General features: G+C 34.6%; 1 protein-coding gene across 1 annotated transcript in view; it reads right to left on the reverse strand.

Moving 5' to 3' along the window:
* Nucleotides 1–259: 259 nt before the first annotated feature.
* The window catches only part of LOC138704268 (uncharacterized), a 114,385-nt gene continuing 99,882 nt past the window's right edge, over nt 260–14,762 (reverse strand). The window contains exon 7 of the mRNA XM_069832139.1: nt 260–891. Coding sequence (XP_069688240.1) covers nt 800–891 — 92 coding nt within the window. The 3' untranslated portion in view covers nt 260–799. The remainder of the gene's footprint in view (nt 892–14,762) is intronic.

Here is a 14,762-nt window from a genome sequence, read left to right on the forward strand (position 1 = left end):
AATAATAAAATAATTGTCTGGGCATTTTCTAAGGACAGGAATCATTTTAATGTAAGATCAGACTGTATCAGGAATTTTTAGGTGTAACAATACCCGTCAATATATATACATGTAAGAGCTCATGCAGAAATTAGGAAGAGATCTTTGGGAAAATATTAAAAAAGTAACTGTAATGTGCTCGGAATTGGGAACGTAACTAATTACCGTGAAATAATAAACTACAGTTATTATTTTAAGGTGTAAGAATTGGGAAAATACAAAATTGCTTAATGTTAGTAAAAACCCAAAAAAGTATTTTAAATTGGGTGTATTAGAACACATTTCATTCCGTCACTTACAAAGGTTCTATAGTTAAACTATAACATACATTTTGCAGGAGAAGTTCAGCTTTCATTTTGAAATTGCTTCACATCAGTTAGTTATTCATTTCAAGAAGTTAACATCGGTGGAGTTAGCTGAGAGACTGTGATATCCCAGCCCGCTCTGATGGATTAGCGTGGATTGCTACGGAGCGACACGAGTATTTCTCTCAGTCCTGAAGATAAATTACATAACTCGGAGAACAGAGGGACTTAAGGGGGTGGAGGAAATACAGTTTGGTACACGGGAACAATTAGAATTTGTCTCATAAATCAATTCTCCATGTTCAAGATATTTCACCCTCTATAACAATCACAGTAGTCCTCCAAATGTTTCAATTCAAAAAGCTCTTATTTTTATTTCTCTTCTTGTCACCCTTTCCAAGGTCCACAACTATCTCAGTGTTTGTGACGCTCATTTTTCCGACGATATCACTTCACTAGGTGAAATCGAACTGCGCGCCTACGGCGACGCTCACATCCTCGGACACCACAGCTGTCTCACGATACCACCTGGCAGTATCCACGACAACTGTAACAAAAGAAGAGAGGTGAGTACAGACTGCACCACACAATAATAAATTGCTTTCTATTTGTATTGTATTTATTAACATTCCATGGTATTCATACATTGCTTCACAGCTAGAATATGGAACAAGTCAAAAAACTTAATACAAATTATAAAGTCTTAATTTATAGTCACAGTCTAGATGAAATATATACAGAAGAGATTTACAATATAGTCTACTAGTACAACACAAAGTTTTAGTATCAATTTCAGGAAGCGTTATTGAATGTCATGAATTCACCTACAGAATAGAAGGCGTGAGAAATTAGGTACTTCTTTAATTTGGCCCTAAATAATTTTATGTTTTGAGTTTCATTTTTTATACCGATAGGGAGGCTATTAAAAATTTTTACTGCCATATAACGCACTCCTTTTCGATAGCATGATAGACTTGCCGATGGAGTATGAAAGTCATTTTTTGACGTGTATTTATGCTATGAACTGTTGAATTAGTTACAAAGTTTTCACGATTACATACGCGGAAGATTATTAATGAAAAGATATACTGACAAGCCATGGGAATTATTTGTAGTTTTTTGAAAATAGTCCTACAAACTTGCCTAGATTTGGCACCTACTATTATTCTAATTACTCTTTTTTGTAATAGGAATATACTGTTACTATCTGTGGAATTTCCCCAGATTATTATTCCAAAACTCATTACCGAGTGGAATTATGCAAAGTATATTGTTTTTAAGGTATTGATATTTACTATCTTTTGCATAGATCTAATAGCAAAACAAGCTGAATTTAGTTTGGGGGTAATTTCTTTAATATGATTTTTCCAATTTAACACATTATCCATTTTTAAGCCAAGAAATTTAGTTGTTGTTGTTTGTAATAGGGATCTATTGTTAATTATTGCGATAGAAATTTGCGAGGTTGAATTTGGACAGCATTTAAATTGAATTATGTTAGTTTTGTTACAACTTAATACTAATTTATTGACTGAGAACCAGTCACATATTTTGAAGAGAATATCCTCTGTTCAAGACTGGACAAGTTTTATTTCCGAATACGCCCTACATATAGGAGAAATCGTATCAATTTCCCGAATATTTAAATAAAATCTGTGTGGTGGACAGGAAAGGTGTTTGGAACAGATTTTGTGGAGGCTTTCCAGATTCACGGCAAATTCCCCTACTCTTCATCATTAGCAATCTTTACAATTTCGGACTTATCGGTGGACCACACTCAACAGGAGATTTACACACAAATAAAGCCGGGTCGAATAGATAACCCCACTCAAAACAGGAGCGTGGTTAGAAAAAAGAAGAACCCACTTAACATACTTCTGTTACGCACTTCCCTTGAAAGTGTGTTTGTGTATAGACAGAAACTCACGCGTAAATATAGGCATTTGCATAGTTCAGGGATGTGAAAGCGTCTGCACTGCGTGCTCTCAAGAACGCACTCAACATTTCCTTAAGAGCGATGATAGTACTTTAACTTGCTGAAAAGTGAACCATGTTGGATTTGTATTGCTTGTACAGTGACATCACTTTATTTTTACCAACATTTTTAACATTAACCTGGCTATACTCGGAAACACTGTTGCCCCCTTCCATTACAGGAGTTTGATGTTACTAGTGCAATATATAAAGAAATCATTTTACTAGGTATAGGAGGAGAGAAAAGTAGTGTATCCATTTATGTTGTAGGGAAATACGATATTACGATTTTCAGTTTGATCATCACTTTTACGGAATTTATCAAAATACAGTAGAGTAGTAACATTTTTTTTTTCAAAAACTCAACTTTTCAGTAGGCTATGTTCGTTATGTAATGTCTACTTTATTTAGCATATTAATTATTGATGTTATCATACAATATAGAGAGTGCATTTAAATTAAGGGGGTCATAACTAAAGGGCTGTAAGTGCACTTAAGTTACTTTTGAGAAAATGGGGTTTAAATATTTAAGCTTTCGTAAAATCGGTGAAATTTTTTATTTAAATTTTAATGTGTGATGCGATTAAAATATCCCTTTGCAACTAAAATTTTAGATACTTTTGCTTACACTGGATGCACTTAACTCATGTTATTACAAATGTCACTAGCATTCCTTTGCTTCTAGCCACCTCAATTCAAAATAAGCTAATCTGAATTTTTAAACAAGTTGCTGAAAATGGTTGCCGTTCATTACAATGCAGGCTTCAATTCAGTACGCATATTATTAAAAACATTTTGAAGCATATTCTCTGAAATTGAATTTATCGTTTCTTGAATATATTTTTTTAGTACGATATTATTAATATAGGTTCTTTCTTCTATAGAAAACGCAATCATATTTATGAAACACACTATACACTGCAGTGTTTACTTCACTGCTTGAAGACTTTGAATGCAACAGCGGCCGTAAGTTTGTGTGTCTGACGGGAGCAAGGACATTAGTGAAGGGGTGAGAGTGAAGTACATTCAGAAATGCAGGTACAATAAAAATGCAAGTAAAAATAAAATGATGTGCCTGTAGAATTAATGCATTAGGCACGTAATACAGGCGCTTTGCCATTCCTCACTCTGTTAACCGTAGCCGTCACCGGTCAGTTCAAACGTTCAAACAGAGTTCATGTGTTTTACTTGGTTCTGGCAGACAACGACATAGGTAATATTTATTGCAGTTAAATATTTTCTGCTGCAGGACAAATTATTTCCGACAGGAGATCATCCTTATCCCCTGGGCGGGGTGAAACCCTAGTACTTTTGAAGAGGAATTCATTCTATATATGATCTGTCAATTGGGTCTAATGAACACCGACAGTCTGTACATATTACTTTAAATAATAATAATAATAATAATAATAATAATAATAATAATAATAATAATAATTTATTATTATTATTATTATTATTACTATTTTAGAGTGTTGATTAATATTAAAATAGGTTAAAAAAGGAAGTGCATTATATTTTTTCTATTTGTGTTTATTGAATTTATGTTACCTCATCAGTTATTATTTTATTTGTATTTATTTCTATGACTTATGTCATCTAATTAGTTTAAGTTACAAATAATATTACTCTTCACCAAAGAGAACATGGTTGTATGGAAGGCTAGTAATGTTATAAAATAAATAATCATTATGTTCTTCAGTTTAAGATTCCACGTTTTATTGATTATTTTATCCACTTTCCTAATAATAAATAATTCTGTGTGTTATTTTTAAGGGCTTTAGGCAGCGCTTCATGGAGCCCGTTTCTTTCTATCTTCTCTTTTAATTAGCTGCAGCGTTTAACGTTCACCTCACATGTTAATTTATTAGCTGTTAGTATTATAAATTATTTTATCAATTTTATTTTGTCTGCCGAACATTGAATTCTTTCAAATCCAAGTTAGAAAATTATCTTATGACGAGTTGCCAAACTAACTTACTATTATGACAAGTGTTGTATTGCATGTTTCCACGTATTCACATTTTTTTATGTTCTAATAATATTCAACTTATTTTATATTTTTGTTTTTCATATTTTCCGATAATGTTATATCTCTAATGTGATAAGTTGAGCTATATATAATCTTAATTTTCCTTATTGTGTGTACTTAGAAATATTGTATTCACTGTATACTTTGTACTGCACTATTTCATTACTACTATTAGATTATTATTATTATTATTATTATTATTATTATTATTATTATTATCATTATTACTATTCTTCTTTATTATTATTACTATTATTATTATTATTATTATTATTATGAATAATTGTCTTTTTTTGTATGCCTCATTTATTTTGACCTGCTGTTCACATATTATTATGCTTTTTTCTTTCTTTCTGTATGTTATATATTATGTCAGATTTCTTCTTATTTGTTGTTTATTTTTTATTATTATTATTATTATCCTATTCAGTTTTGTGTGTAAAATTGTAGTGTAATTTGTAAATTTGTAGTGTTTTTGTAACGTAGTCTTTACTCCTGGTTGAGTGTTAGAGAAGGCCGTATGGCCTTAACTCTGCCAGGTTAAATAAATCATTATTATTATTATTATTATTATTATTATTATTATTATTATTATTATTATATATAACAACACTGAAGGTTAAATAGGCCTTTCAAAGAAAATAACTCCGCAAATAGCTGTAATCGCGCAAATAAAATTTGCAATCGCCATTTTGCAATGAAGAGAAGCAATTTTTTCTCGTCAATTGGCAAAGCGAAAGCGCAAAGGAAAGCTTTTAAAACACGCTTGTTTTCACTTTCAAAGTACGTTCTAAAATCGACTCAGTCTCTCTAAACTTTAAATCCGCCGCCACAAATTTGTACTCGGTACTGTATTCGGATCAACCGAGTAATGACGTCACAGTAACTGCTCCGAACCGAACCGCCCTGTCACAAGCTTTGGGACGCAGGCAGCAGGGCAATAAAGCTGCAAAGTAGGGATGGAGGTTATTCGAAAATAACCGGTTATTTTAAAATTAATTTAATCTGAAGGAGGAGTTTAATCATTAAAAAAAGCAGTTGACAGGTTAAAAGTTTTGCAAAAAAAAAAGTAAAAAAAGATATTAGATCCTCAAAATTATAAAGCCGTCCCTGAACAAAACATAACTAATAAGAGGTTATGTAATTGCAGTATATAACATTTAGATAAGTACTTAAAAACAACAACAATTAGGACCTGATAATGCTTTAATTAAAGTGAAAACGTTAGTCCAGATATAGTAATGCATAATAAGGTGTAACATCAATGTATTCACCTAACAATAAGTGAAAACGGAAGTATTGAAAATAAATTTGTTCTCTGATTTTATTTTCTACACTCTCTCACAACTTTTATTCATAATTTTTCCAGAAAAATCATAAAAGGCTACACAAAAGTTGATACGCTAGATGACAACACTGCCCGTTGTGGTCTGCTAACTGGACGTAGAGCCCACTCAACGTCTCACTGGCTGTTTGTGCGAGCGGGAGAATGGGACTCGAACCTATCCAGTGCAGATTAACGCCGCTGTATGAGCTGCGTTTGGGTTGGGTACCAATGTTTTATTTGGTCGAGCGCAGTCTGTTTTAAAACTAGACCCATTCGTGTCAAAAGTGGAGAATGCGCTAAATAAGTGTCCCGTACTCTCTCATTGCACAGCTCTAACTCTAGTTGTAACTAATCTATAAAGCTGAGACATCTAGGACTGCAGGACGATATCAAGTTAACTGTATTGCGAGTTTGTCGAAAGTAAATAGTATGAAGGGGTGGGGAGTGGTTGCGTACAGGCATGCGACTCAGGCAACAGAACACATTTACGCTGTATAGTGGACAGACCTTCAGGGTTGTATTATCTATCTTACGTAGCGTATAATACAGGGACATCGTTTTATCTTTACTAATAATTCTAATATTAATCTGGCTATAGCTTTGGATCAACGATTAGGAACCGGAAACACCGTTTGTACCCTCTTCCACGACTGGAGTTCGATGATACTGGCGTAATATACAAACAGATCCCTTTACTAGGTGTAGGAGGGAAGAAAAGTAAACGTAAACTAGGAAATATCGCGATTTTGAGTTTGATAATTTTCATTAGGTTTTTGTTTAATCGAAATACAGTACAGTATTAACAATGAGTGTTTTTACTCACGAAATGAGTTTTCCATGCGGACGTATTCATTATGCAGTGTATATTATACTGTCTACAACACATTAGCGTACACTATAGAGAATGAAGTTAAATTGAAAAATAATCATAATATGGATATTTAAACACATTCTTGAAAATGGTGGTCGTTCAGTTCTAATGTGCATATTATCGCACTATAGACTATTGTACGTAATTCCAGTTACCAGGTTCGTACTTCGTATCAGTAACTCATGTTGAAATAATTCTGTACCTACTCTATAAAAGAGACCTTACGTACTGTAAATTCAATCTTCACTTCTGCCCGATTCGAAAAAATAAAATTACTCTGACATGCTATCTACTGTCCGTCAAAGTGGTTACGTCGCAGCGTCGTAGAAAGGGAGGAAATCACGTGACAGTTAGTTACTTAACGAGGCGCTTTTATTTAAGCTATTTTAAACAATTGTATGGGTATAATATTACGTAGACTTCCAATTCCTTACAGAAATTAATGTTCTCAGAAAAGAGCTAAGACAGACCAGCCACTAGCATTTACAGAGAGGCGAATAGAAGCAGGTGGGGGAAACCGGGATGCGACATAGGCAAATGGAAAATAATTCATTATTGAAAGCTCTTTCGTCACTGGAAAACGAGAATATATTTTTGGAACGTACTGTTCACTATGACCGTAAGGCTACTATGACTGTATATGCGGTCTTGGTTCTGTGTGGAGGACGGTCGAACTTCATTAATAGAAGGGGTGGGAGTGAAGTACATTAAAAAACTCAGGTACAATAAAATTGAAGTAAAAATAAAATGATGTCCCTGTATTTATAATTCATCAAGTATATCAACAGTAGCCTAAACGAGTTGCTGGAGGAATTAAGCACACAACATTTCGCAGTAAGTGTGATAAATAACCTATGAAATTTGTGTAGTACAGAAATTAAAGTTACGAAACGTAAATTCTTAACACAACATTCTAACACGAAACAACATAAAGCAGAGATGACAGTTTAACTGAGGAACAAGAAGAAGAATCGCATGTAAGTTAGAATTCAATGTGTACCACACAAAAACATTTTTTTCACGATTTATGTGAAATGATGGTATGTATCAATATACCAATAAATAACGCTGAAAATACACACTTCAAAAGCTTTATGCAAAAATACGTGAAAAGGATACTCCCTAATCAATCAACTTTACGGAAATACTGTATACCGAAATGCTATTATGATGATGTATCTCGCATACTACTAAGAATAGGAGATGGTAAAACATGTATTCCATCGATTGTTATATTTTATTTAACGACGCTCGCAACTGCAGAGGTTATATCAGCGTCGCCGGATGTGCCGGAATTTTGTCCCGCAGGAGTTCTTTTACATGCCAGTAAATCTACTGACATGAGCCTGTCACATTTAAGCACACTTAAATGCCATCGACCTCGCCCGGGATCGAACCCGCAATCTTGGGCATAGAAGGCCAGCGCTATTTCATCGATGAAAGCACAGATGCCACTGGACGATTTGTTGCAAACGTCGTTACGGTCATTCTTCTACCCGACAAACCCAATAAAACTTTTTTATTAACCTCTGAAATTCATGAGAAAGAGGATCATTTAAATATAATCACAATTTTTCAAACGCCTATGCCACTCCTATGGCCGGACGAAATACAAAATGATAACGTAGTTATTTTCATCACGGATGCTACATGTTAAAAGCAGATAAGGAACTTTAGCTACTTTAGCCTAAAGTTATCTTAGCCCATGGGCTACATAGAATAGCCGAAGAAGTACGCTCCTGCTACAGTGATGTGAACAGTTTCATATCGAATGTCAGAGAAATATTTTTTATGGCACCAAGTCGGGTTACTAAATTCAGTGAAATGGCTCCTGGAGCCCCTCTACTGCCGCAACCCACAGTAATGAGATGGCGGACACGACTGGATGCTGCAGTCTATTTTGCTACACATTATAAAAGGGTTGAAGACGTAGTCAAAACGTATGGTAGTGTTTACTGCAACAGACTCGACAATCCAGTAATGATGACGTGACCTGAGCTCCAGTTTATTCGTCATGTGTTTATCCTCTTATTCTCTGTTGTTTAGTCTGTAGAACAGTGTTCAGAGTCTGTAGAACAGTGTTCAGAGTCTGTAGAACAGTGTTCAGAGTCTGTACACTGACCTTCCCCACTGTCTCTATACTGTTTTCGCTGTAAGAAAAATCCTAATGTAAACACAAGCACGTTGCTGTCATACCCGTGATTGGCTCACAGTCGAAACACTCACACGACGGAGGAAAATATAGTTCGTATTTGGAAACTATCATCTTGTATTATTTGAAAATAAAAAATTCAATTCTAGTTGTTAAATACAATGAAACATATAACTTCACTCATATGTGAAACGATATGTAAAAGAAAAGCTACTTTTACATTTTGTTATGTACTATGAACGCGGATGAATACCGACAGTAACACCGCTGTAGTCTGTTCTTGTAAGAGCTGGCGTCACTACGTAAGCACGTGGTACTGAAGTATGGCTTCTGTATCCTCGGTGTGTGTGGTTATTAATCATAAGATTAGAAACTTTCTCAAAAGCGGAAAAACAAATAATCTTAAATGTATATAATAAATTATATGATAATTTAATTACAGTATAATTATCAAGTAAATGTTTCCTAAGCAAACGAATGCATAGTAGTGAGGTTAGGCCTACTTGACGAGTAACGGGAAATGTTTAACATGAAACAGAATGTACAACAGTAGGCGGGAACATGTACCAAGTATCTATGGCGCCAAACAGCGGCCAATGAAGTCTCACTTCAGTCACGTGCTATTGTTTACATTAGGATTTTTCTTACAGCGAAAAGATTATACTTGCCATGCTATACAGTAGGACTCCAATTTAGAGGAAGGAGCATTTAACTTGCAAGCAGAGTTGATTCAGTTCATGCGGCGCTGCTGTCGTGTACACAACGAGTACTCGATACATGATAAAGAGCAAGATTTAGCGAAGAAGAAAACTGCAGGTTATTGCTCCAATAGAAAATAGTGAACAAATAAGCAAAACTGATAAGCGATGTAATCTAACCTTATCTGTTGTTTACAGGATAAACAGTGACAGAGAAAAGATAAAAGCTTTTGCAGAAGAACTGAAAAAGAAAGGGGGTAATGTAAAGAAAAGAAAATCTATGAAACTTCCTGATAACAAGCAATTAGAGAATTAAATTTTTGAATGGTTCAAGCTAAAGAGAAGTGAGGGAATTCTTATGTCAGGTGAAATACTGCGTGTGAAAGCAACGTGAAATTAACAACAAACTTGGTGATGATACAACATTTAAAGCTAGCAATGGGCGGTTAAGGAATTTTAAAGCACGTCATGGCATTCGCCAGATCTCAATACAAGCCGAACAACGAAGTGCTGATACATCACCTGTTTCTCAATTTGTGAAGCGTCGATATCGAAAACTATTTATTCAGTGCATGATAAGAAATGTCCGTGAGTTCTTAAAGAAATACTCTATATAGTCTATAAAATATGCAAATGCTTGGAATGATGTATCCAGGAAAACTATAAAGATAAGCTGGAATAAATTAACACCCAATAGTTAAGTTGACTGTAAGGTATCTGATTAATGTTCAGAGATTATTATGCAATTAATTTTATGATTATTATGTCACGAAATAAGTGAATTCATGGAAATATATTTGTCATTTATTCAATTTTTTGTTGAAATTATGAAAATACATTTATGTTTTATTCTATTTAAAGAGCTTATATATTTTATTTATAGAAGGAATTTAATTTTTCTTATGACACTTAAAAATGAATAGACTACTTTGGTACTTTATATTTAACTAATTGCTAATAATAATAATAATAATAATAATAATAATAATAATAATAATAATAATAATAATAATAATAATAATAATAATAACGGGTTCATATTAATAAGGAACAGGTTCGTTTTAATAGTTTTTTAAGTCCCTCTTTACTGTAGCTACAATAACATCTGAACGAATGCAGGGGTCTTGCTACGTCGAGGGCGAACTTAGTGTTTGCAAGGTATTCCTCTAAATTCGAGTTGTACTGTAGTTTGGATGCACGTAACTTAACGACAAATGTCCTAGATGTCCCAGCTTTAGTTATAACTAATCTATAACACAGATATGTTCAAGGAGTAAAATAGGTGCAAAATAAACATTTCTTCTCTAGTCGTGTGGAATTAGACAAATTCACGCTACAGAAGATCCATAATGTTTTGTGTCTAAGGCTGTACAACTACAGAAATCTAAATACGCGTTGTTCCGTTGAAAAAACAAAGTTATATTTGGTGGGCAGTGCTAGAGAAAGAACGCAACATGCTCGATCGAACACGTAAGGTAGGACTAGCTCAGTGCTCTCAAAAGATTAGAACCGCAGCTCAACGGCCAGAGCAATTTCCTCACTTCCCTTACTTTTGCATGTGAGAGTGAAAAACGACAAGAAATTCCTGTATCTTTCTGTGACTTCAAGCAGCATTAGATAACAATAATTCCTTGCAGTTGCGTTTCGGACTGAATAGTTATGTCATACGGAGAAATATATTTTTATTTCATATTATAATCTCGAAAAAAAATCTACAAGTTAGAATTTATAAACAGTTATATTACAGGTTGTTCTGTATGATTGTGAAACTTGGACTCTTACTTTGAGAGAGGAACAGAGATTAAGGGTCTTTGAGAATAAAGTTCTTAGGAAAATATTTATGTCTAAGAGGGATGAAGCTACAGGAGAATGGAGAAAGTTACAGAACGCAGAACTGCACGTTTTGTACAGGGACATCATTTTATTTTTAATAACATTTTTAATATTAACCTGGCTATATCTTCGGATTAACGGTTGAGAACCGGAAATACAGTTTGCTACTCCCTTCCACAACTGGAGTTCGATGATAACGGCGTAAAATAGGCCTATAAACAAATTACTTTACCAGGTATGTGAGGGAAGAAAAGTAGTTCATCCATTTACGTAAACTAGGAAATATCGCAATTTTGAATTTGATAATAAATTTTCATTAGGTTTTTGTTTAATCGATATACAGTACAACATTAACAATAAGTGTTTTTACTCACGAACTGAGTTATCCATGTGGACGTATTCATTATGCAGTGTATATTATATTGTTTACAGCATATTAGCGTAAAATATAGAGAATGAAGTTAAATTGAAAAATAATCATAATATGGATATTTAAACACATTTTTTTAAATGGTGGCCGTTCATTTCGAAACAGGCTTCAGTTCTTTTGTGCACATTATCGCACTATAGACTATTGCATCTAATTCCAATTGCCAGTTTCGTCCTTCGTACTAGTAACTCATGTTGAAATAATTCTGTACCTACTCTGTAAAAGAGTACCTTACGTACTGTAAATTCAATCTTCACTTCTGCCCGACTCGCACAGATAAAATTACTCAGACATGCTATCTACTGTCCATCCAAGTGATTATGTCGCAGGTCGTAGAAAGGGGGGAAATCACGTGACGGTTAATTACTTAACGAGGCCCTTTTATTTAAGTTACTTTAAACAGTTGTATGATATTACGTAGATGTTCAATTAATTCTAAACAAATTAATGTTTTCAGAAAAGAGCTAAGAAAGCCCAGCCACTAGTCTTTACAGTGGAGCGAGCAGAAGCAGGTGGGGAAAACCGGGATGCGACGTAGGCAAACGGACGACAGTACCTGTGCGAAAATATGAGTCAATATTGAAAGCTCTTTCGCCACTGGAGAACCCGAATATATTTCTGGAACGTACTATACTCACCAACTCAGTACTGTTTACTATATGCGGCTTGGTTATGTGTGGAGGACAGTTAGAACATCATTAGTAGAAGGGGTGGGAGTGAAGTACATTCAAAAACTCAGGAACAATAAAAATTGAAGTAAAAAATAAAATGATGTCCTCATATTATTAGGAACATTAAATCCAGAGCTTTGTAATAGGCAGGGCATGTAGCGCGTATGGGCGAACCCAGAAATGCATATATAGTGTTAGTTGGAATACCGGAGGGAAAAATATCTTTGGGAACGCCGAGACGTAGATGGGAGGATAATGTAAAACTGGATTTGAGGGAGCTGGGATATGATGAAAGAGATTGGATTAATCTTGCACAGGATAGGGACCGATGGCGGGCTTATGTGAGGGCGGCAATGAACGTGCAGGTTCCTTGAAAGGCATTTGTAAGTAAGTAAGTAAGTAAGTAAATGATAATATCAAAATGACAGTGATTTAATTTCACTCTCCCTTAATTTTGACCAAATTGTGATTTAGATATCCTTTAATTTAAGTAATCTTAGACATAAAAATTGAAAGGCTGGTTACATATCAGCAGTCCTCATTTTAAGCCCTCCATTCTCAGCTGTATCAGTTTCTCGCTGTGCTCTGTGCAGGTGTTCCAATGACGTCCTCGAGACCACTAGACTAGCTCACCGCTATGCACTGGACACGAAGCACAGCCTCTCCAGCTGCTGGACCGCGTGACTGAAGGACAGCAGGACTGTTACCAGTTTTCGAAAATCAAAATGTACCTGAATTTGGTTTAACATGATTCAGAATTTAACTGTAACTCTTATGAAAAAGTTGCAAGGATGATTGTAGCAATTATAGACGGATTAGTCTATTGAATACCTGCTACAAACTCTACGAAAAGATATTAACTAATCGAATAAAGAAGATAACTGAATGTCTCGTATTAGAATCACAGAACGGTTTTCGGACAGGAAGATCCTGCATTGATTTTACAGGGACATCATTTTATTTTTACTAACATTTTTAATATTAACTTGCCTATATCTCTGGAACAACGCCGTTTGCTACCCCCTTCCACGACTGGAGTTCGATGATACGGCGTAATATACAAACAAATCACTTTACTAAACAACATTTCATACAAGTTGATAGGATGCGAAGGCATTTCTTTCCCCTTCTACTTGCCCTGAATCCGTCAGTATAACAGACCGGTAGCTGTTACCTCTTATACCTGCACCCCCCAAGTTGTACACACAAGAAAGTAAAATATTAAATAAAGTATATAAGTGGATATAAAATACAGTGACAGAGATGTTTGAAAATTACTTGTTTCAGTATATTTTAGTGTCGTTTTTACAAAATTTTCAACTAATAATTAATTAAATAAAGGGATGTTAGTTTGTATTATGAAGTCGGGGGGAGCGACACAGTGCAGACTGTTCCGTCGTTTATGCTGTAGAGTAGCAACTAGCAGTGAAGAAAACATTTATCTTCTGCTGTCAGTAGCTTTTTAATGTGCCAGTTGATATAAACAACAATGAAATGAAACATAAACCCTTAGCATAGATTTTCGAAATATAGGCTAGATTACCGGTAAACATTTTCAATAATAAGAATTTTCACTATGTTCAAAGTCAATTTTATTAGTCGAACGTTAGTAAGATGGACAGTAGCATCTTCCCCTTCACGGATGGTAGAGAGTGTGAGTAGAGGGGAAAGCCTATCAACCAAACTGAAATGGGGATTAGGTATAGGAGGGAAGAAAAGTAGTTCATCCATTTACGTAAACTAGGAAATATTGCGCTTTTGAGTTTGACTATTTCATTTATATGACGTCATTCCATTTTCGACCAATGAATTGTAATGACATTTTGAATTCCAACCAATCACAGTCACACTTTGCGATAATTTTTGCAGCTAGATTTATCGCTATCAATTTATCGCATGGTCGTTCTTTTGTTTAGTCATTGTCGCCAACTGTTCCGCCGTAAATCGATGATCATGAATACATTAAGATGCAACTACACGGTTAAACTTTTCTTTCATCTTTAAAGCAATGAATGCAAGATTAATATTTAATATTAATTAATATATTTACGCAGTGAAGACAACGTTCAAAACGGCGCACCATGTAGACACAAAATCTTCATACATCTTAATTTAACGTACGTTTTAAACTTCATTCTTTCAATATTCTTCCCAGATTGCACGCATACGCGATTGGAATATCGAACTGTGTTGATGCGGCTTTAGTTCCGTTACACACTACAGCGAGAATGCGTTTGTCGAGCTATAAAAAATGCTTTCCTGTAGCACGTAGTAACGGTCGAAATAAGGCACAGCTGACACTGGTCCTGCTCACACAGGTAACCTAACCTTATTGTAGCCTATAAAATACATCTTCATCTTCTAATTCCATGTCCATTGTGGGCTATCTGAAAAAATTACATTCCTTCATTCAGATTAGATAACTGCGTT

This window comes from Periplaneta americana, chromosome 8, assembly GCF_040183065.1.
Source record: "Periplaneta americana isolate PAMFEO1 chromosome 8, P.americana_PAMFEO1_priV1, whole genome shotgun sequence".
Classification (NCBI taxonomy): domain Eukaryota; kingdom Metazoa; phylum Arthropoda; class Insecta; order Blattodea; family Blattidae; genus Periplaneta; species Periplaneta americana.